We start from the raw sequence: 23,173 nt of genomic DNA, 5'->3' as shown, positions 1-23,173 counted from the left end.
AGCTCTTTTAGCAGTATGTTGGAAGTATTGGAAAGTGTTATCGAAGTTAGAAACATTTATGTATGTAAAACGATATGTTATGTGTTTATTTTCTAGCAATTATCTATCTAGCTTTTAGCTCTTTTTTCTTCAAGATTATTGATACTGTAATCACTACATAGTATAAAACAAAGTCGCTTTCTCTGTCCCTATGTTCCTATGTATGCTTAAATCTTTAAAACTACGCAACGGATTTTGATGCGGTTTTTTTTAATAGATAGAGTGGTTCAAGAGGTAGGTTTAAGTATATAATTTATTATGTTGTAGACAAAGCGGGCGAAGCCGCGGGCGGAAAGCTAGTATAGAATAAAAAAAATTGTGTTTTGAGTCTTCAAAGTGTCATGTAAAAATAATTTTAATATAATATATTAATAGTATTTTTTTCAGTAGGTAGTAATATCATTTTCAGAGTCAAATTTCCTCTTAACAGGAAAATAAAGTAGGTATCGTTAGCACAAGATAACTGAACAAATAAATAAGAAAATAAAACATTCCCTAATAAAATTAAGTTCCATCTAGTTTCAAGGACTTCAGCGAAACAATTAGGTCAGTTTCGTATTCCAAAAAACAATTGAAGGGCACTCTCATATTGAATAATGAATTCAAAAGGGAACGCGAGCATGGTCGGTAGAAAATTTGCTTTCCATAAAATTATTCTAATTTGGCAGCAGTCGGTCCCACGTCTGTCGAAAAAAAAATAAAAATAACGGTCATACAGTGAATTTGTAATAAAATTTTTACACTTTCACATTTGAATGTGCAATCAAATATATTGTAAATAAAGAGAGAGAGAGAGAGTAAATTTTAAATTGTATTAATCAATTTATTTAAAAAAAGTAAGCGAATAGGATTTTTACAGAAAGTCAGTATTTACAAGACGCCCTTATCATTTAGTACTGATCTTCAGCGCTAAGCTTAGTAAAAAAAGTAAGCTTTGATATTTTCCAGAACTACATACGAGTAATTATCATATTTATTTATCTATTTACTTATAAATTTTCTCAAATACGTTTTAACTTGAAATTGGGAGTTCAAAGAAAAACGTTATTTTCAAAGTTTATTCGTCAAACTCTGTTCGAGTCATTCACTTGAAGTAATACCACGTAATACCCTGTCAGTATAATAATGTCCCCTTGATGGTAATTCGGCCACGACGCTCGATATAATCCGAAAATAACTAGGTTTGAGAAATGTATTTATAAAGTATCCATGTATTGTATTATTTATAACGCCGTGTCTTTACTAATATTAGAAAGAGGTTTTTTATTTTATTTTCTTACGGTTTAACGCAAAAACAATTCGATCGAGTTTAAAAATTATTTTTACATACTAGAGCTACATCTTTAGACTTTACCGAGCTATGCTATTTAATATTTTGCTCCCAGGTCAACCTGGGCTATGCCGGGGCAAGCAGCAAGTTTAGATTGAAATTAATATATATTATTTCATCCAATTCATTAGTAACTTTTAAAATAATATATTTTAGTTAAAACTGTATATTAAATTATTCTAAAAAAATCTTTTATGTTTCATATTATTGAAACATACCGTAATAAAAACGGATTTTATGTATAAAATAGCTTTTCAATTAGAGATTTGTTTCGAATTTGAATATTAAAACGATTTCTCGAAATATATTGTTTCATTACTGATTTAGTACACTTGCGAAAATATTGAAAAGCGCTTCGTTTTATTGTGTAATAAACAAAACCAATCTGAATTGCAAATTTTTATGAAGCAGGGGTAATAGCCGTATTTATTACGTTTTAAGAATTAATAGCAAATCTTTATTATGGTATATTTTAGTCTGATTGAATGAAATTAAAACTATTTTAACCATTTATAAACAAAAATAAGATGGGTAGGTATAATTGTATATTGAAGTTTTTACTACTAGGGTTATGTAAATACTCTTGAAAGTCACAGGCCTTCTGAAATTTCGTCAAATTGCATAGTTCGCAATTGTAAGCTGAATTTTGCAGTTCTTTGCCGTTTTATATTATGAATTTCTTCATAATTTTCGGGGCAAGTGGTTGGACACTGCAGCATTTAGATTTCAAATTATCTCTTAAAATAAGGAGTATTTTCTACTCTTTGTTTCTGTCCTAATAATTTAGTGTAATTTTGGGTAGTAAGTATATTTTACGTAAAATATTGAAAGACACATTTCATTAAATTGTGTGTATAACGACTTTGTCTATAAGAAATTATATCTGTATCGACGAGCAATTTTTTATTCAAATATCAATCCTTGCCATCAATAGAAATCGTTATCTATCAACTTACACGCACCATTACTCCCCGTACCTTCGACATTTACATTCGATACAAAATCAAATTACAAACCTCTTCAAACATTCGCAATCATTGATATCCTGCCCCTGTACCATGATGTTTTCAAGCAATATTATTCCAGTGTGGAAAAAGGAGAGCGCTATATAGGTCGTCTAGCGCCATCACGTTCCCACACTGGATATAATCTATACTAATCTATACTTGTATATTAATATTATAAAGCTGAAGAGTTTGTTTGTTTAAACGCGCTAATTTCAGGAACTACTGGTCCGATTAGAAAAATTCTTTCGGTGTTAGATAGCCCATTTATTGAGGAAGGTTATAGGCTAAATATCATCACGTTAAGACTAACAAGAGCGGAGCAATGCGGGTGAAACCGCGGGGCACAGCTATAAGACTGCTGGTCCTTAAAATTGACGGATGAATTCTGACCTAAGGGTGTTCCTAAACAAATATTGCCCGTCTAATTAATATTTCCCATAATGAACTGATCGAGAATATTAAAGTGCTCATTGAGAGAGATTATTTTGGAGCAGACTGTATCAAAATGCTTCCTAATTGGAGAGCTGCTTTTGTTATCGAAGTAAGTTTTGTTGAATATCATCTGTTTTAATTGCCTTTTTTGAAGGAGTCTTGAGCAGATTATTTTTTGGGTGTTTTCTAAGAGATTTTCCGTGTTTTTAAGCTGAAAGCAAATAAAAAATGTTGTTATTTGATTACCATCCGTGCCTTTTGTTTTCCTTAGTAAAGACACAAAGATGATGTTCGATGATAGTTATTTGCATTTTTTAATTTTTCTGATTAATTTATAAAGGAAGTAAAAGTTAGGAGTTTGAATGAAAGTTAAGGGAGTGCGATTTATTTTGAAAATACCTACATACTAAGGGTCTAGTTCCATTTAATACATTATGTTTAATCTATGAGCTTGTGGCTGTAAACAAAATTACATCCACAAACATCACGCGTCCTACATTTATGAATTTCATATTGCACAACGGAATATTGAATCGAATGTTTATATGCAAACAGATGTAAGCCGATACGCGGACGCGACAGGCCATTCAAAAAGCCAAATGGGATTTCATTAAAAAGCTTTTGCAAGCGAACCACGCGCTTTGTAGTTACGTATAACCACGTATAACCATGTACATGTGACGTATAAACGTATTTTACTATACGTTTGTGATGCGGTTTTAATGTCGCCATTCAAAAACGATATTCCTAGGTACATTTTGTTAGGAAAAATGTGCTGGTGACCGGGTAAAAAGTGTTTCGTTTACATGGTGTGACTTTCGCTTTTAATGAAAAGGTCTTTTATGGAACTAGTTTTGTTGAGGTTTGAGTGCGATTGATCGTTAAAATATGTTTGGCTTTTGAGTATTGGGTATTAGAAAATAGTCGAATGGTGGTACGATCAGGTTAAATTTAAATATTATTTTTTAAATAATAATTGAGTTTACAAAATGCTTGCTCTACCAACGAGCCTAGTTATCAGTTACTAGCCGCACCCCGCGGTTTCACCCGCTCCTGTTGGTCTTAGCGTGATTATATACAGCCTTTAGCCTTCCTCGGTAAATGGTCTATCTAACACCGAAAGAATTTTTCAAATCGGAGCAGTAGTTCCTGAGATTAGCGCGTTCAAACAAACAAACAAACCTTTCAGCTTTATAATATTAGTATAGAAGATGTCATACTGTTTATAGTTTTCAGTGTCTTTCAAGTAAATTGTAACTATTTTATTATGATGATGATCACATTATGTTGAGTTACTAACAGGCCAATTCGTGTGTAACTGTTTGTACGAAAAACAATAAATAGTTAAACTAAAGAGACGTTTACAATCCAAAGTTTAACCCTAACGCTTAAACGCCGTATAGCTAACACATAGTTAAAGTTTAATCTGCAATATTTTATTAAATAACAACGATCGTACGTTATTTAGTACGAGTTAGAACTTTCTAGAACTGCAAAGAAGCCGTTGGAAGTTCGTCAATATTTTACAAGTTGCTGTCGTCGGTGTCGTATCTAAGTAACTCAGCTTATTTCTTACTTTTAGTTAAAAATATCAATAAAAACTTTTATTGGATACTAAATTTGTTTTCTAAAGCTACAAATTTTAATGTGTATAACCTATAAAATAGTAATAAATTTATATTGTAAAAATATGTTGCACTTAAATTAATAATTTGTTTGATTGTCAATAGAATTGAAAAACTATAACTTAATATTTATTTATTTATTTATTTCATTAAGGATCACCAACATGACATACACTGATACATAGATAAAAGCACTAAAGTAATAACAATCGTAGACATAGTGCTGTCACAATTATAGGCAACCACCACTAACAATTATTAATATAACATTAAATCAAAGACACACAGTCTGCATATGATATACCTAATGTAAATGTATTAAAAACTAAAATTTCAAAGCATAGCATGTCGATGGCTCGAGCCGATAATATTTTCTCTACCAAAAAGTGTTCAACGCTGTTAAATAACTATTTATATTATCTAATACCTAGGCGTATCTAGTATTATAACAACTACAAATCTAAAGAAATGTTCACATTAAAAACGTGCGATAATAAAATCTAAACTGCATATTGAAAGGGAAGAGATAAAGCCAGTACACACGTCTCATCAGGGATCACTGTATCCGCTTTATAAAGTCCACGTTTTGACATGACATGCCAGTGTGGATAGTGTGCAACTGGGACAATTGTCTTAGCATACTTGATTTATGTCTATGGTTCATATTGTTGAAGAGAAGTGGCTTGTAAGAGAAAAGTATTTGTAGAGTTCTAAAAAAATTCTTCATTCATTATAATTCTGCTCAATTTGTCTACAATAGTATTATTAAATCGCATTTCATATTCGTCATTTAATTAAATAGGTACTGACGTGAGCTTTTTACGCTACAGATAAAAAAAAACTACAGGGTATATAAACAACCAGACTACTATAATTAATCTATTTACTACCAATGTTTACTACGATTCTAAGTAAAGATAAAGCTATTATTGTATGGTAGCATCTCGACAGTAATTTTTCCACCTGTGTAGGCAGAATCATGAAGGTCAATGCCCTCAAGATCAAATCGTATGAGAACCCAAGTCCTCGTTTGTATGTGTCTCAGGGCGGCAATAATATACAACTGGGCGGCAGATTGTGATGCTTAGAATAATAATTATATAATTAAGATTTTACAATCCATACTAATATTATAAATGCGAAAGTAACTCTGTCTGTCTGTCTGTTACTCAATCACGCCTTAACTACTGAACCAATTTGGATGAAATTTGGTATAGAGATATTTTTATACCCGAGAAAGGAAATAGGATAGGTTTTATCCCGGAAATTCTACGGGAACGGGTTTTTCTTTGAAAACGCGGGCGAAGCCGCTGGCGGAAAGCTAGTTTTCTATAGATTTATGACATTTACAGAGTGGAAATAACTGCTAAGCTACAAAGATTGGTATATGTAAGTACCTACTAGGTACATGAAAATAAATGTATTTGAATTCTTATTGAAGATAATAAACAACGAATATAATAGTATACCAGCAGATGATAACAATAGAACTTGTACTAGATTACTGTTTGCAATATTGTAAAAGTATTTGAAATATAAATAAATTTGGTCAGTACCAATTAATTTTATAACAACTATTTCTTGTAACAATATTATACTATGCCAAAAGACCAAAACTAGCTGCTTATTTAGTTTAAAGTTTACCTTTATCTACCCAAGTTTACGAAGAAATTATTAGCAATGGATGTGGCATAACTAGGGCAGGTAGGTGCACTACAAAGGTGTACATTTACAGGACTGTCATAACAAGGCTTGAGCTATTAATCTCCAGGACATGTTATTTGCAACGGGTATTACAGGGATCTCAGATGTGGGATGAGAAACACAGTTTACCGGGAATATTGGGTTTGAGTGTATGTATGATTGTTATAGATATATTGTTCAGGAATAAATAAAACATACTGTTTAATTTATTTTTATTTTTGCACTAGCATTTATATTTTAATGAGCCAATATATTAATGTTAGTATAAATGCAGCAATAAATGTAATACTCTGTTTTTTAACCAATAGATTTTAAACATTTGGATAAGAGCTTAATCACTAGATTATTCCGATCAAGGATATAATGAAACGAAAAAGAAATTAGTCAGCATGAGTAATATTTTGTAGTTCCTACATAGAGTTCGCTTGTTTTTAAATAATAAAATCAATATAGACATTTATTTACATAATAGGGAATGAATACTCTGTTTGATACAAATTACAGAAAAACCTCTTCAAATTGCTTCCAATAAATAAACATATTCGCTAGTCCAGTTCGGCACGAGTTTTATGCTATATCCAAAAAGGTCAATGTCTTTAGGGAACGTAGCCAAAGAAAATTATAGTTCAGCTGTTCCTTGGGGCAACACTATAGAGAGACAAAAAGTAAATAGTACAAGAGCATTCATTTTATTGGCTTGGACAACCGAGTACTGGAGTGACGCCAAATCAACGTACTTGGCAAGTCAGCGGAGGAAATACAACTACCCTTAGGGTGCTTTTTCACCAGAGAAATGTGTCGTGCGAGGATGTCTAGCTGTGCTGTGAAAATGTGTGGGGTTTTCCACCAAAGCTGTGCGAGGATGCATTGAGAATCTGTGAAATGTTTTCTATTGCTCAATATTATAGTAATAATAAATATATCTCACACACAATCCTCGCACACATTGCTCGTACACATCCTTTGCACACATCTTTGTCATCATCATCTGTTTTATATGCGCAAACACCTAGCACCACTGAGCCGTTTCCACCAGAGCTATGCTGACTGAGGCGAGGTAAATGAAATGATACTATTTGTTCTTTACAATGACATCCCTCGCTTCGCATCCTTGCACATCTCTGGTGGAAACGCAGCCTTATAGGTACTCTTATAATACTACTAAAGGATAATGAACTTTAACTCTATGGGATAGAGTACGTAATTAGTTGTCTCGAAGCGAATTATTTTATAACGCTTAAGGGTAAGACAAACTTTGTTTTGTATAAGCAATTACCTTGCTAAAGTTATGTATGGAATTTAAGTTCGTGCAAGTAATTTCGTAACTTAATTATAACAATATTATGACTGTTTCGTAAAATGGCTATCCAAATGAAATAAAAAGTTGTATTGTAGCTATAAGAATAATGACTTTCATGTGGATTTTTTTTAATTTATACACCTAAATATCCTTACTTTAGGTTTTTAATTTTATTCCTAATTATTTATTATTCATGAAATAACCGGATTTAATTTCAATAAGAATAAAAAACAATCTATAATTAAAGGGATTTTTTTTCTCAATCGCAATTACCAAAATAAACATAAAAATCCACTAAATTAATAGATTTTTCACTAGTACAACATGTAGATACATCGTGTAAATACCCATTCGACAATCTGATTGATAGATTGCACCAGTAACGTTAACAAGCGGTACGGTAACGAGGAGCAAATATGTTTTGCTTTGTGCAGCTTTACACAGAGGGTCAGCTAGGAAATTATTAGCTTCTATAGGAAGCCTAATAATTCTTTGAACACGTAGTACAACCACATGCCTATACTTATATCATTATATTGTTGAGAGTGTATTTTATTATATGACATAGACGTACGCGACAGTTACTAAAACACAACTTGCTTCATAACAAAATTCTTGCTGCTATCTTTAATCATATTAAGCGTTAGTGTACTGTGTAGTATTGACCTATTGACATATTATATACTATGTACATATATTAACATATTATATACTATATACATAATAGTTCAAATAAGCTAGTGGCGAATAATTTAATAAATGATTATGTGTCCTTAATATTATACTGCCTTTTGTTAAAGAGCTCTGACAGTTTATATACTGTGGCATTAAACTGAAAAAGAAACTTTGAGATTCTGCAAGTGACATGACTTTCCACGTGGTATAATCTAGCTGGGCGGATCACGAAAGTTATTTTTTGAATTGGAAAGTCTACTTCTTAAATGTTATATGTATATCTGGTTCTGCAATGGACTTCTTTCTATTACGGCTGAAGTCGTGCATGAAATTAAATAATGATTTTATTCGATTGTAAGTAAAGATGTCACAAAAACCTGCGTGTTTTCTTGACAATTGGTGAGTACCGATTGTAAACATGTGTTACATTGAAATGCTCACCTTAACAAACAAATAAAATGGAAAAAATATTACGGCCGTATCTCTGTTTATATGTTGCACGTTTTGATGTTATTCTTAAATAGATGTTTCACATAATTTTAGTTTATTTTTAAGTCACTGTCGCATTGGGTAAATAACCTGTAATGCATATTATAAATTCGAAATTAATAACAAAAAAAAAATATATATGTAAATAATAAATCTTCGTTTCTTTATCTGTATGTTATAATAAAACAATTCAACGATTGAGTGAATCAAAAGACTTTAAATAATATTATTTCAATACAATAGAATAAATGGAGTGACGAGTTAAAAGATTAAATACAATGACTTTCAAGAAGAAAAAACCAAGATCTGGAGCGATTTTCATTAATAACTTTTAAACGGTTGTGAGTTTTAACAAAAATTGAAAAAGATCATCTTTAAGATACAGTTCACTTTACGTTTTTATCTTAGATCCCAGTCAGAAATAAAGGACATTTTACAATATAAAAGAAAGGAATATCTTCATATATATTTCGTTTATTTAACTAACACCACAGATAACATAATACCTAGGTACTATACTAACATGAACCTATTTTGGAGTGCTTTTTCCATGTTTTTTTAGTATTATATATTAGTTATTTTTGAAGTGAAACTTCTTTATCGGGGTTGGAAAAAAATTTAGTGTAACATTTTTCCGTTACGCGCCATCTTTTTCTTATCCCTACCACGCGTGATTCGACGTATTTGCATATAGGTAGTAAATTATTTTTTAAAAAAATAAGGTCATAAAGAAGTTTCACTTCTTACGTGTGTACACTAGTACACGCACACATTTTTAGGGTTCCGTAGCCAAAATGGCAAAAACGGAACCCTTATAGTTTCGTCATGTCCGTCTGTCCGTCTGTCCGTCTGTCCGTCTGTCACAGCCGATTTACTCGGAAACTATAAGTACTACAGTGATGAAATTTGATGGGAATATGTGTTGTATGAACCGCTACAAAAATATGACACTAAATAGTAAAAAAAAGAATTGGGGGTGGGGCCCCCCATACATGTAACTGAGGGATGAAATTTTTTTTTTCGATGTACATACCCGTGTGGGGTATCAATGGAAAGGTCTTTTAAAATGATATAAAGTTTTCTAAAAAACATTTTTCTTAAAGTGAACGGTTTTTGAGATATCAGCTCTCAAAGTCGTAAAAAGTATGTCCCCCCCCCTCTATTTTTATAACTACGGGGTATAAAATTCTAAAAAAAATAGAGGTGATGCATGCTAATTAACTCTTTCAACGATTTTTGGTTTGATCAAAGTATCTCTTATATTTTGAGATAGGTTGATTTAACTGTAATTTATTATATTTGCTGCTACGGAACCCTTTGTGCGCGAGCCCGACTCGCACTTGGCCGGTTTTTTTATTTTAATTCAGATTCAGAGATATGTTTTATCTTGATATGATGTGTAGGAGAATGTTTTTAAATGTCGTTGGAATGATAAAGTTAAATTCCAACAATCGCTATCCTTATTTTTTTATGACTTTGAAAATATATATTAATAGGTAAATGTCTTAGGAATTAATGAAACAGCCGAAAGAGCTCAAGTTAAATCGGTACAGAGTTTATACAATCATATAAAAGTAGAAAGACAATCTAAGTTTAATTTGTGTGTTTTGTCTTAAAATAATATACGTAATGTAAATATTATAATATCAAGAGGTATTTACTTAATATTTAAATGTTAAATTATTCTTTTAAATAAATTTGTTGGATACTTGAAATAATTATTTACTCAATATAAAAAGTAACACAAAACCTTTATTGATAAATAATTTCTGAACTTCTCTCAATTTATTCAAAGTAAATTATTTTCTTGATAAGGAAAAGTTTTAAGATATCGAATCAGCCAATACAAAAGGTTCACTTCAAAAGATATTTAACTTTGTCACAATTTTACTTCATTTTGTAGTTATATTGTGTGATGTTTCATAAACTTTTGACTTTTAAATAAGTTCTCTCCCCTATATAAGAGTAAACACTAATAAATTGTTTTATGTAAGTTCTTTAAACAGTAGCCAGGATAGATAACTCTTTGCTACCAATTTAATGTGTAATATAATATATTAGTTATTTATTCATACAATTTCTGCAGAAATAACAGTTTCTGTGTATGAGTGATAAGATCAAGGTGTGGTCCGGGAATCTTTAATTTCCTATATTGTTTAATCTACATAATATGAGACAATATATTAGTTCAAAGTTTTAAATTTTTTGAACTTAGATACCTACTTATCCTCGAATTCACAATAATTGTTTAGGGGGTTTTCATTTCTGAACAGTCTTCCAAATAGTCCGGGATACATCGCCCATTTTTGCAAGTGATTACTATCAAGCAAATTTTTCGTGAGAAGCTTTATTTTGATGAGATGCCCAATAATTTCATGTACGAAACTCTCGATTGTGATAGCTTACAGAGGTAACAAGGATAAAAATTTTTGATTTGACGGTTCTCAAATATTTATTACGCAATTTGTAGGACAATATGTCTGTTGAATTATATAAGTATTAAATAAGTGAAAATAAAAAAATCAGCTGGTTAGTAATCATTTATGATGACTTCGTTATCGATACACATTGGAAAGGGGGACTCTTTGATCAAACCATACATTTTGTAGGACAAATATTTTTTCGAATAATTTAGATAATTATCTTTAGATTGAACAAAAAAAAACATTCAGTTAGTAATTAATATTTGAGAACCATCAAATCAAAATATTTTATCCTTGTTTCCTCTGGTAGCTACCACAATCGAGAGTTTCGTACATGAAATTATTGGGCATCTCATCAAAATAAAGCTACTCACGAAAAATTAGCTTGATAGTAATCACTTTCAAAAATGGGCGATGGATCCCGGACTAAAATTATTTAAACATTGTATTATTTAGTATATTACACATGTATCTTTAATATTCAGGAACTTACCAAAAATCGAGGAAATAGCAGATGTTCGCTTGCATTTTGTTGACTGCTGTTAAAGAAGGCATTGCCTTAAGCGATGTTATCTACTTACAAACTACATTCGATACGGATATATTATTTCTAACTACTTTCTCGTTAGAAGCGAAGCTTTGTTAATTCTAAATCAACTCATTAGCTGGTTATTTACTAACTACTGGATTATTCTCGTTTTTACATTGTAATTGAATTTTATGGCGTGTTTTCATTATTTTTCAGTTACGAATTTTGCCTATCATCAACGTTATAAGTACAAACAAAAATATTGCGTAATCAAATAAGTACATTTCAATCAACACCATAATATTATGGTAATTATTTTTTTATTAAACAAGTGTAGTACCTACTACTTATTCATTATTTTCATAAATATATTGAAAATATACTTTCGTCGTTTTTCTAAGAATATTTTTCTATATATAAAGTGCAATAGTTGCACCGTAATCATTAAAGTAATTAACCAACACTTTTAAAACATTCTATATAATTGGATATAGAAGATTGATCAGCCAATAAATGCCAATAAATTCCCGCTCATAAAGTTATGATCGAACATTCGAGAATGTTCTCAGAATCGATATTATTCTAATTACGAAGCATTAGTTCTAATAGCTTAAGATTAAAGCGCCGATCTAACACATAAGTTTCAAACCAAACTTACTCTCTGGTCTAAAGGTCACCCGGTCTGAAATCATAAAATTTTACATTAATTCCTTTGTATTTATCTTCTCTTTCTCTTTCCTCCTTTCAATATAATGCTTTATGTGAAAACAAACTCAATGTTCCCTGTACTATATTCATATTATAATACCTTCCTACATACTATGTACTAGATTTCCGCCCGCGGCTTCGCCCGCGTTTTCAAAGGAAAACCCGCATAGTTCCCGTTCCCGTGTGATTTCCGGGATAAAACCTATCCTATGTGTTAATCCAAGTTACCCTCTATATGTATGCTAAATTTCGTTGTAATCGGTTCAGTAGTATTTGCATGAAAGAGTAAAAAACACACACACACATCCTCACAAACTTTCGCATTTATAATATTAGTAGGTCTATGTAATCTTTATGCCTACGTAATCTTAAATGTTTGAATTCTTTATAAGAAAATTATCATAGAGAAACCTTTGAAATTGTTTGAAAGACGAGTCGCGATCAATTTTCTCCACTTTTATATTAATTAAACAAGTGGGTAGTTGGATACACGTTTATCATAATAATTGTACTCAATATAATGAATAAGAAAGTCTCAAAAGATACCTTAGAAGTTGCAAAAATGGCGAATCGTTACGAAAATCCGGCTTTATACTTAAATAAAAATAAGTTATTATATTATGTTGATAAAGTAAGTAATTCTCCATACATTTGAGCAAAATATGAGTGCTTTGTCGAATTGACAGTAAAAATATACTTACAAACATTAAAAAAACGTTTTAAAAACAATTCTTGAACGTATAGTTAAATATAAAATGTTTATTCCAAAGTGCGTTTATCCTCTAAAGCGGGTAATGAAATCATGTACCAAAAGTTTTATATATACTGTATGCATTATTTGTTCTTTTACTTACAAATGGCTTTTTTTCGCATAAAGGATTCAAAGCAGATTTTTTTATTCAGACCCAATTTAAATTAAAACTTTTAACAACATAGCGTATTTTTCAATTTTGAAGAAGTTAACAAATCGTTCCAAATAGATTAGCACGAAAATGCACACGTATGTAGGTATATATTAGATTTATAGAATATAAGCTTACATGATTCACTAAAACAGTATTTATTAAATTCTACTGTAAATCAGAAACTAAAATCGGGAACTGTTTAAAATAATAACCTAGTGATGAATTAAATTTACATATAGAGCATTTTTTATGTATTTTCATTTAGATTTATTGACAGTGATAAATGTATAGGTTTTAGGGAAAATATGCTAAGTGAACTATGAATTAGTTTATCTCATACATTTTGTACACTAGTACATTTATATGTTAAGGTACTGACGTACTGTATTAGGTGCGTATATAAAAAGGCTCTGAACTAAACGTTGACCTTATATTTGATGAATCAATATGTGTATAACATTTAGGAATTTCAAATATTAACTTTACATCACATTTGATGGACTTAAATTACCCTCGGAATTTCACTATAACGTATCCTTCTTAGAATTGACTTGCGCATTTTCTCCTTAAAACAAAATATTACGAACTTATTTTAACTTATTTAAACGAAAAAATCTTAAAAATTCCAAAATACGAGTAGAATATATATCGTATCGGATATTTTTAAATTCAGTTTAATCCCTGCTGGGAAAAAGGCGCGGTTAAGTAGGACACATAAAATTGTCCGTAAAATTTTTCAAATAGGGTCACCCACGTTCACATACTTGAGATTCGCAAATATGCATTTAGCTTATTGATTATTGAAGTCAATATAAGTATGAAATAAGATTTACACACGTATTTTAGAAAATAAGAGAAATAAAATAGTTAGTGAAAGACGTATTAAGTGCGCGGAAAAAATATATTCCTCATTTTCCTATTAGAGGTTATATCCTTAATCTAAACCTATTGTTAGGTCTATGAACTATACAAATATAGAAAATATATGAAAGTTGTCTCTTTAAAATCAAACAAATAAATAAAATCGATTCAAAATTAATAATTTTTATAAAAATAAAATTTTACCTTTACTCCAAAGCGATACATACAGTTTACAATTAGCGTCTATTGAATAAAAAGTGTTTACATTTTCTGAGAATTTACACGGCTAAAGTTGCACTGCATACCCAAAGCGTAATAAACAACTAGTTTCAGAAAACTTCTTGAGTTTTCGCTTTCTGCTTCAACACTTAACACGTTTATTTTGACGAAAACATTTAATTACGTATCAAACGTAATGAATTTTCTTTATATTAACAAGACTATACTAATAAAAAATGTGTGCATGTACTAGTGTACACACGTAAGAAGTGAAACTTCTTTATGACCTTAATTTTCAAAAAATAATTTACTATATGCAACTTTACAGAATAACGTCGAATCACGCGTGGCCCTACCACGATATATATAAGAATATATAATAAAAAGATGGCGCGTAACGGAAAAATGTCACGCGTAACAAAAAAATGTTACACTAAATTTTTTTCCAACCCCGATAAAGATTAAGTTTCACTTCAACAATACTAATGTATTGTTATTGATTGTTATTAGTGTAGTCTTGTTAAATGTCAATAACTTCATGACTTTAATTGCCAATGACTTCTTTCAAATGTGAAAAAGAAATTTGAAAGAAGCCATTGATTGTGCTCTCATATTTAGCACAAAAAATTGAATAATGCTAGGTTCGATTGCATTGAGATATTATAATAATAGCTCAATGTTCGATTTCTCGATTTTTCCGTATGTTGGCAGTAAATTTTAAAGTATTTTTTTCTATTTGAAGAAAATACTATACATACCATTGTGTATGTTTAATTTAAAATTTACAAAAATAAGAATACAAAATATCAGTTGTAGATGCTCTGTTGCTGACTTTGCAAATATCTCTATTTCCATGAAATTCTTACCTATTTGATGAGCAGCCACGGAAGATGTACATGAAACAAAAGAGTATACGATTAGTACAATATTCAGACTCGAGTACCATTTTTAAAACATAAAACAGAAATAATTCACTGAAAATTAATTTCAATTAAAACTGACAACAACATAATATTATAATTTATTTTTCAATTTCGCATAGTTTGTTGAAAGTCGTATGCAAATATTACAATACTAATGTTGTCGCAAACATAATATTATTTTCGAAAGAAAGAAATTTCACTTCATGGAAAATTTGTAATACACGTCTTCTCACATAAAACATTAACATAAAAATAGTAGTTCTAATAATTGGGAACCTAAAAGGATTCGTAAAGATTTATCACAAACATGGATGACCTATAAAACTCTATCATTTTTCCACACTGGAATACTACTTTCAGACGTCATGTTAACCCTCCAAGTTGCAAATAACACATAGCAACACAACATAACCTAACCCAACCAACAAAAATTTGTAATACCCGTCTTCTCAAATAAAACATTAACATAAAAATAGTAGTTCTAATCATTGGAAACCTAAAAGGATTCGTAAAGATTTATCACAAACATAGATGACCTATAAAACTCTATCATTTTTCCACACTGGAATACTACTTTCAGACGTCATGTTAACCCTCCAAGTTGCAAATAACACATAGCAACACAACATAACCTAACCCAACCAACAAAAAACTATCCGGAATACTCCCTTATTTTTATACTTATACATACAATCTACCCGTATTCTCACATACCTAGTTGAAATTTGATCATCGAGCGACCAACAAGGCGCCACGGCGGCGCCTGCCTCCCCCGAGTAATAAACTTATATATGCATAATTATATTGGAACGTAAATTGTATCATAAATTCTATAGCAAATTGAAGTGATAAATGGGTCTTGGTGACCAGTTAGTTGTTTGAATAAGAAGGCAGTGTATAGCAATACTTTTTGGGATAAAAATCATGGATGGATAGAGATTACATGTTAGAATTGCCCTTAGTAGAGTGTATTCTATGTAAATGAATAATTAATATCTAAGTGTCTGTTTCAAATACTAATAAATTGTTAAATTTACTATACCTAAGCAACTGGAATTTTACTCTTGTGCGTGAGGAGGTACTCGCGGGCAAAGTATCCACAAAATCCGTTCAGTGGTTGAAGAGTAGGTAACAAACATTCACATATTTTTATTTTTTTATTATGTAAGAGAAAAGGAAAAATATTCATTGAAAATTAAAGTGAAAGAAATATAATATCCCACCAAAAACATTTTCATGTAAAATGTTGCCAAGACGAGCCCATATGACTCGCACTGTCAAAAAGTTATCAGATCTCATGTAGAGCCAAGCTTCTAACACTACACGCCCTAACTCTACAAGGCCTAACTTCACAAACTCTACACCTTAGTCAAAATATGTGGCTTGGCCATTTCGCTATATTCACATCGGCGTAAGGTGAAAAATTAATTCACTGTTCATTACTTTTGTGTTATACAATAGTTCTTGTAGTAACGAACGGCCAAGCCACATATTTTGACTAAGGTGTAGAGTTTGTGAAGTTAGGCCTTGTAGAGTTAGGGCGTGTAGTGTTAGAAGCTTGGCTCTACATGAGATCTGATAACTTTTTGACAGTGCGAGTCATATGGGCTCGTCTTGGCAACATTTTACATGAAAATGTTTTTGGTGGGATTTCATTTCTTTTTGTAAGTTGTTTGTAACAATTTTTTTTTATTTTTAGCTACTGTGTGGACGTAAGAGGCAGGAGACGTTCGCAACACTTCTATTCATTCATATTTATATGATCTGATCTGAAGTATATGTCTCAATATATGTCGATTAAATTTTTAATTTTTTTTTTAACAAGGAGTACCTATACATATATATATATCTAGGGGAACCAAGTTTTAGATTATTAGATTAGACCTCTAGCGTCATCAAAATTTAATTTAAAATTACAGGTCTCATACAAACTCCCATCCCCTAGTTTAAGGGGTTGGGGGATGAAAGTTACAAGTTTTATAATTTTTTTGTTGTTTGTGTGCTAATACTAGCTAAACTAGCTAAACTAGCTTACATACAAAATTTCAGCTTTCTAGGACATTAGGAAATACCTTAAGAATTTTGATGATCATCAGTGAGTCAGTGACGAAATTAGCGTTTTTTAGATATAAATAAAATCTGAAGTATTAAAGCTAATGTAATTAAAACTTAATATGTTAAATAAGTCCGCTATTGACAATATATCCCGAAAATTTTGTTGATCTAGCATAATCCAAACCCAAGTTATGAGGGTTCAAAAAAACGTCGAAGCGCTTCGAGAAAAGGTAGGTAGTGCCCGTGCGCGTAGTCGCTTGGCTCGTCTTGGCGGGGGCACTACCGTGCCCCCAGATAATAGAAATATCGATACTAATACTCCATACAAAACAAAACCTTTTACACATCGAAAATTTCATTACACTCCCTAGCATAAATAGTTCGTTCATAAGCTGATGAAAATTGACATCATAGTTGAGTGGTTGTTAGTTGAAGGGTGTCTCCAGAGCCGATGGAGTCAAGGGTGTACAAGATGCTACGTCCACACGTCTGCAAGTATCGTACAACGGCCTTTCGAAACACGTTGACTGCTTGAAATAGTGTAGAAATGTTTGGAGTGCGAGTGTGTTGTGTGTGTGTGTACACGTGTAAGGTATGAAGTGTATTATTGGGTCAAAATAAAGAAGGTTGCCGCGCTATAAGTTTCTATGTATGGGTAATAAAGTTGTTTGATTCCGTTGTATAATTATGTGGTACGCGAATAAGAAGTAGTCTATGTACTCTGTGTGTCAATTGGTTAATTTTTGTTATTCAGGATTTTGTTACTAAGTCTTATTATGTATAGATAGAGCGTTTGTGTTTTACGCATTCACATTTATTTTAATCATGTTTTAACACTTATAATTTTATTTACAATCCGTTTGCCATTCAATGTGAATAAACAAACAATATCTAAACTTATAATAAAAATCTAAAGCTATTTCTGAAATAAATACAGGCAATTGTGTAAATTCTTAACTATAAATATCAAACGGCATATGTAGTAGGTACTAAAGTATGCTTTTTATAGAGTACTAGCGGTCCGCCCCGGCTTCGCCCGTGGTACATAATATTTACGTTTTCTCTACATAAGAACCATCCTCATACTTCAAGGAATATAATAAAAAAAGAATTATCGAAATCGGTTCAGCCGTTCTCGAGTTATGCGCTTACCAACACATTTTGCGATTCATTTTTATATATAAGAAGATATAGTCACGTATAGTGATGGAGATATTTAATGGCTACCCGTTCCCTCAATGGCCCTTACTGGCGTCAGTATTGTATTTACCAATCTGACGCCCGTCTTTACTCTATTTACCCTCCTTTCCACTTTTTATTTGTATAGCTTATTGATATTTAAGTGTGTTTGTCTCTTATGTATAGATCGCTATTCAACATTTTTGTGCAAAAATAGACAAAATACTAAACAGTTTAAAGTGAGTGAGAATAAAATAAAGAGAAAGCTTTTTCATTTGTGACCATGTTATGTTCCATATTATCTTGAATAAAACGTAACATTATGTGTCTTCGAGAGATAAAAGAAGTTATGTAGAATAGAGATTAGAACCACATAATTGTTTGGATGTGTTTGTGTTTTTTACATCCCTAATTTCATTAAAGTAAAAGCTTTTCAGGTAGGTATATCTATCCATACTAATATTATAAATGCCAAAGTAACTCTGTCTGTCTGTCTGTTACTCAATCACGCCTAAACTACTGAACCAATTTGCATGAAATTTGGTATGGAGATATTTTGATACCCGAGAAAGGACATAGGCTACCTTTTATTGCGAAATATGCACCACTGGCGAAGCCGGGGCGGACCACTAGTTTTAAATAAAACTCAGAATAGATGTTACCAACTTAATTATTTATTATCCTTGTAGCAACTGAAAAATAAACGAAATTAATGATCTCTTGCCCTCATTGGTTGGAAAAAATGTTAATAATAGCGCTATAAAATTCGTCAGCATTATACAAATTTCGTCGCATTTAAAACTTAAGTCTGAATTTTAAATACTTCAAGCGGTAAGTGGACTGGGTAATTATTAACCTGAGCTGTTGAGGCTTAAAATTTTAAGTCGTACAACTTTTTGCGTTCCATAGTTCAGGACTGGCATAAATTTATAATTATTTTCTCGTGATGTTGTTGTCGAAATTTTGTATTTGCAATACTTTTACAATTAAGTTACTAGACCTTCATTTTAGCACAATTTTTTATAGACACAAACATTTAGATAATATTTACTAGGTAGGTATACGTTACTGGAAAAGTTGAGTAGTTTTTCATTGTATTTTTCAAGCAGTGCATAATATATTTTTGGTGCAAAAAAAGCATATTTTTTATTGAATATATAAAATATATTGAGCTGTTTTTCAAATTGTATTCTTTGTTGCGTAAATAAATGATATGAATAGGACAATTTCTGTTTCTTTTTACACGTTTTTCTTAAATTTTGTCTTGTTTTTTCCTTATTCTTTATGGGACAGTTCTAAAATTGCACGTAACATCAATCATAATATTAATATGATGTCGTCGTCGTCGTCGTCGTCGTCGTGTCAGCCGTGGGACATAATATGATGTATTAAAAGTGAATTCAAGACTAGGAATTCCTAAATATTTAATCACCGTTTAGTGTAGGGATAAGTTTATAAGCTATACAATAATTTAAGATTACTTAGAATTGCAAACGTTCCTAGAACTATTGAATAGATAGTAAATTTAGTAGATTCCTAGAGCAAATATTAGCGTCGATTAGCTGTGAAATACATCCTCCTTAATTCTAACACCTGAATCTTAAAAAAAAGCAAATAACAAATCTGGAAAGTCATTATTACTATATACATACATTAGGCATATCATGATTTGCCCTAAAACGTTCCTAGAAATACTTAAATAATTGGACATTGCAAACAAGTTAGGAATTTATTGTAATTTGTAAGAAACCCGCTTTCCGTCCTAATGGGTTTTACTCTGGTCGTCTAATTCGACATAAATTCAAACTCATTTATTTATTCAACTAGCTGTTCCCGTAGGCGTTGTTCTGCCTTCCTCGGGGGCCGTGGGTATCTTTGGAAGATTTCCCCACTTTAAAAAAAAGGCGTTGTTCTGCCTTGTTGCCCCTTTTTCGAGTTTTCTCTCCATAAGAACCTTCCTTGTAACAAAAACGTTGGATTGCTAAAAAAAGCTACATTGGTCGAATCGTTCTCAAGTTTTACGCTTAGCAACACATTAGGCGATTCATTTTCACTATAGAGACTTCTTCTAGAAGCATTTCGAATCATCATGACGTCACATGGATGAGTTCGCACTCAAGTTCGCACTACATATAAGTGACAGGTTAGAATTTGTGGTGAGATATATTAATGCCTAAGTGCTCACTTAGTAATTAATCGTCTGAAGACCGGCTACTCGGAGTATGCTTTCAACTCAATTCGATTATCTAGTATAATATTATATGGTTATGGGTTATGAAAGTTCATTCTAATACAATAAATTTGAAAGTGTTTGTTTGTCCTTCTTACATCGTAATTACGACGTAACGGATCGATTTTATGATATAATTTTGATGTTAGAAGGTAACTACTTTTGATCGCGGTAAAATATTTCATTCCTTTAAATCGAGTCGGGAATTGAAATATACGGGCGAAGCCGTAGTCGAAAAGCTAGTACTATATAATATAGCCTGTGGAGTGTGGACACCGATCTAAAGTAACTGTAGTAATGTCGTAAAACTGCACAGAAGGTTCGGGACTCGACAAACTTGTTAAAGGGAACTATCATATTACAATAGATGTCATCAGATCAGAATATCATAATAGAAGGAAGAACCTTTGGACTAGTTATAGCTGAATACATTTGTGCAAATTCATCATAATATAGAGTTTTTTTGTTATGAAAGCTATAAGTTTATTTTTTTTTTCTTAAAGGTACACATTATGACCATAACTTGTTTGCATTATTATGTAATATATATGTTACGGCTAAAGGTAGGTGAGAACATAAACTTAAGATTAGCCGGCTAAACTTAGGTTTATTTTCGACGAGGTGTTAATGTTAGTTTGTTCTATCTTTAGCCGGCTAAACTTAAGTGTAACCGCAGGCCCGTGGCTAAAAATGTCGGGGTGGGTAGATTTGGTTACTATAATACATGTAAGGAACAGGGCGAGTGTTTTCTGGCACTTCGCCGGCTGCTGCCGCAGCACGCTCGCTGCGCTCGCTCGGCTCGTGCGGGTCTTAAGAGTTCTAACCTAACCTAACCTAGCCACCAGCTTTCTGCCCTGAGTCGGGGTGGGTAGATTTGGTTACTATAATACATGTAAGGAACAGGGCGAGTGTTTTCTGGCACTGTGCGGGCCCCTCAAGCCCTCCACCGGCCCGGCGCTAACCAAATCTACCCACCCCGACATTTTTAGCCACGGGCCTGCGGTTACACTTAAGTTTAGCCGGCTAAAGATAGAACAAACTAACATTAACACCTCGTCGAAAATAAACCTAAGTTTAGCCGGCTAATCTTAAGTTTATGTTCTCACCTACCTTTAGCCGTGACATATATAAACTTAATCCATTTTACCGAATGTAAGTTTTTTTATTCTGATATCTCTATAAGTAACGTAAAAATACACATAATCCTTCTTGCTATGCTTCCTAAATTAAAGCAACAATACGTTAATTTATAATCGTGTAGCGAGTGTTCTCTCGAAACAAAAGAGTCCTAACACTAGGTCCTTAGGGCGGCTTGATGGAAAGTCGGTCAAGTAGCAGGATGCATGCCTTGAGTGCCGTGTAGCCGAGCCTTATTTTAGTGTAGTACACATGTTAGTGCTTTTGTGTTGGTAATGTTATTAATGGTGTGCACTTACGTAGGTTAAGTGGAGGATTGAAATAATTAAATTAGTCAAAATTGTTTCCTGACGATCATGTTTTGTACGATTGGTGTCTTTTTTCTCTAAAATTAAATATTTCCATTTATAATCATTATTTCTTTTTACATAATAGGTATGTTATTATATTATAAAACATCATCTAGTTAATTCACATTTAAAAGTTTGAACGATATTTTTATAAAATGTTATTTGTAATGAATTATAATGATTATGAATTATATTAGATTAGATAAAATTACACCAAAAACAAATTAAAGATCTCAGAGTTATTTAATATGACCACATACACAATCGTTACTATAAACCAAATGTAAATAATTCATTTCGTATGCTGGGTCAGTATCATTTAATATGAAGGTGGAGCAACCAATCAAGTACGTGACCCCCTGATATATTATAATACTAGCTTTTCGCCCGCAGCGTCGCCCGCTAAATCAATGGAAAACCCGCATAGTGTGATTTTCGGGTTAAAAACTATCCATGTTACCCTCTACGTGTGTGCCGAATTTCATGTAAATCGGCTCAGTAGTTTTTTCGTGAAGGCGTAATGAACAAACAAACATTTTGTATGTCGCATCATCCCTACATTAAACAAAGTCGCTTTCTCTGTCCCTATGTCCCTATGTATGCTTAAATCTTTAAAACTACGCAACGGATTTTGATGTGGTTTTTTAATAGATAGAGCGATTTAAGAGGAAGGTAGCATATAAATTATGTATATTTTAGAGAAAGCGGGTGAAGCCACGGGCGGAAAGCTAGTTTATAATATTAGTAGGATCCTCTATCAAAAGGTGTTGCTCGAATAATTCATGAACATTCAATCCACTGTAAGTTTTTGGCATTTTTTCAAGGCGGACATCGAAACGGATGCCGTTACGTCGTAAATTCATTCGCTGAGTATAAACAAAGTGCTAATTTTTTATAGAAACCAAGAATGTACGTAGGTGTGGACAGAAATAGGGATTTCGAATGTTTAAATGACCTGCCTCAATATTTGCTTTTATTTCATTTAATTGGATGATCGAATCGAATTGTAACCATAGAGACTAATCTAAAAATATACTCAGGTCGTTGTTAATT

The 23,173-nt window shown here is 31.8% G+C and overlaps 1 protein-coding gene across 1 annotated transcript in view; it reads right to left on the bottom strand.

Annotated features, from left to right (window-relative positions):
- The window catches only part of Ptp36E (protein tyrosine phosphatase 36E), a 158,685-nt gene that overhangs the window by 33,529 nt on the left and 101,983 nt on the right, over window positions 1–23,173 (bottom strand). Inside the window, exon 3 of the mRNA XM_089705177.1 lies at window positions 12,212–12,235. Within this exon, the coding sequence (XP_089561303.1) occupies window positions 12,212–12,235 (24 nt within the window). The remainder of the gene's footprint in view (window positions 1–12,211; window positions 12,236–23,173) is intronic.

The sequence above is a fragment of the Colias philodice genome, chromosome 16, assembly GCF_061535455.1.
Source record: "Colias philodice isolate Cphi_HAF_F1 chromosome 16, ilColPhil1 Martin Lab GWU primary, whole genome shotgun sequence".
Lineage (NCBI taxonomy): Eukaryota > Metazoa > Arthropoda > Insecta > Lepidoptera > Pieridae > Colias > Colias philodice.
This window is presented reverse-complemented; position numbering and strand designations above follow the sequence as displayed.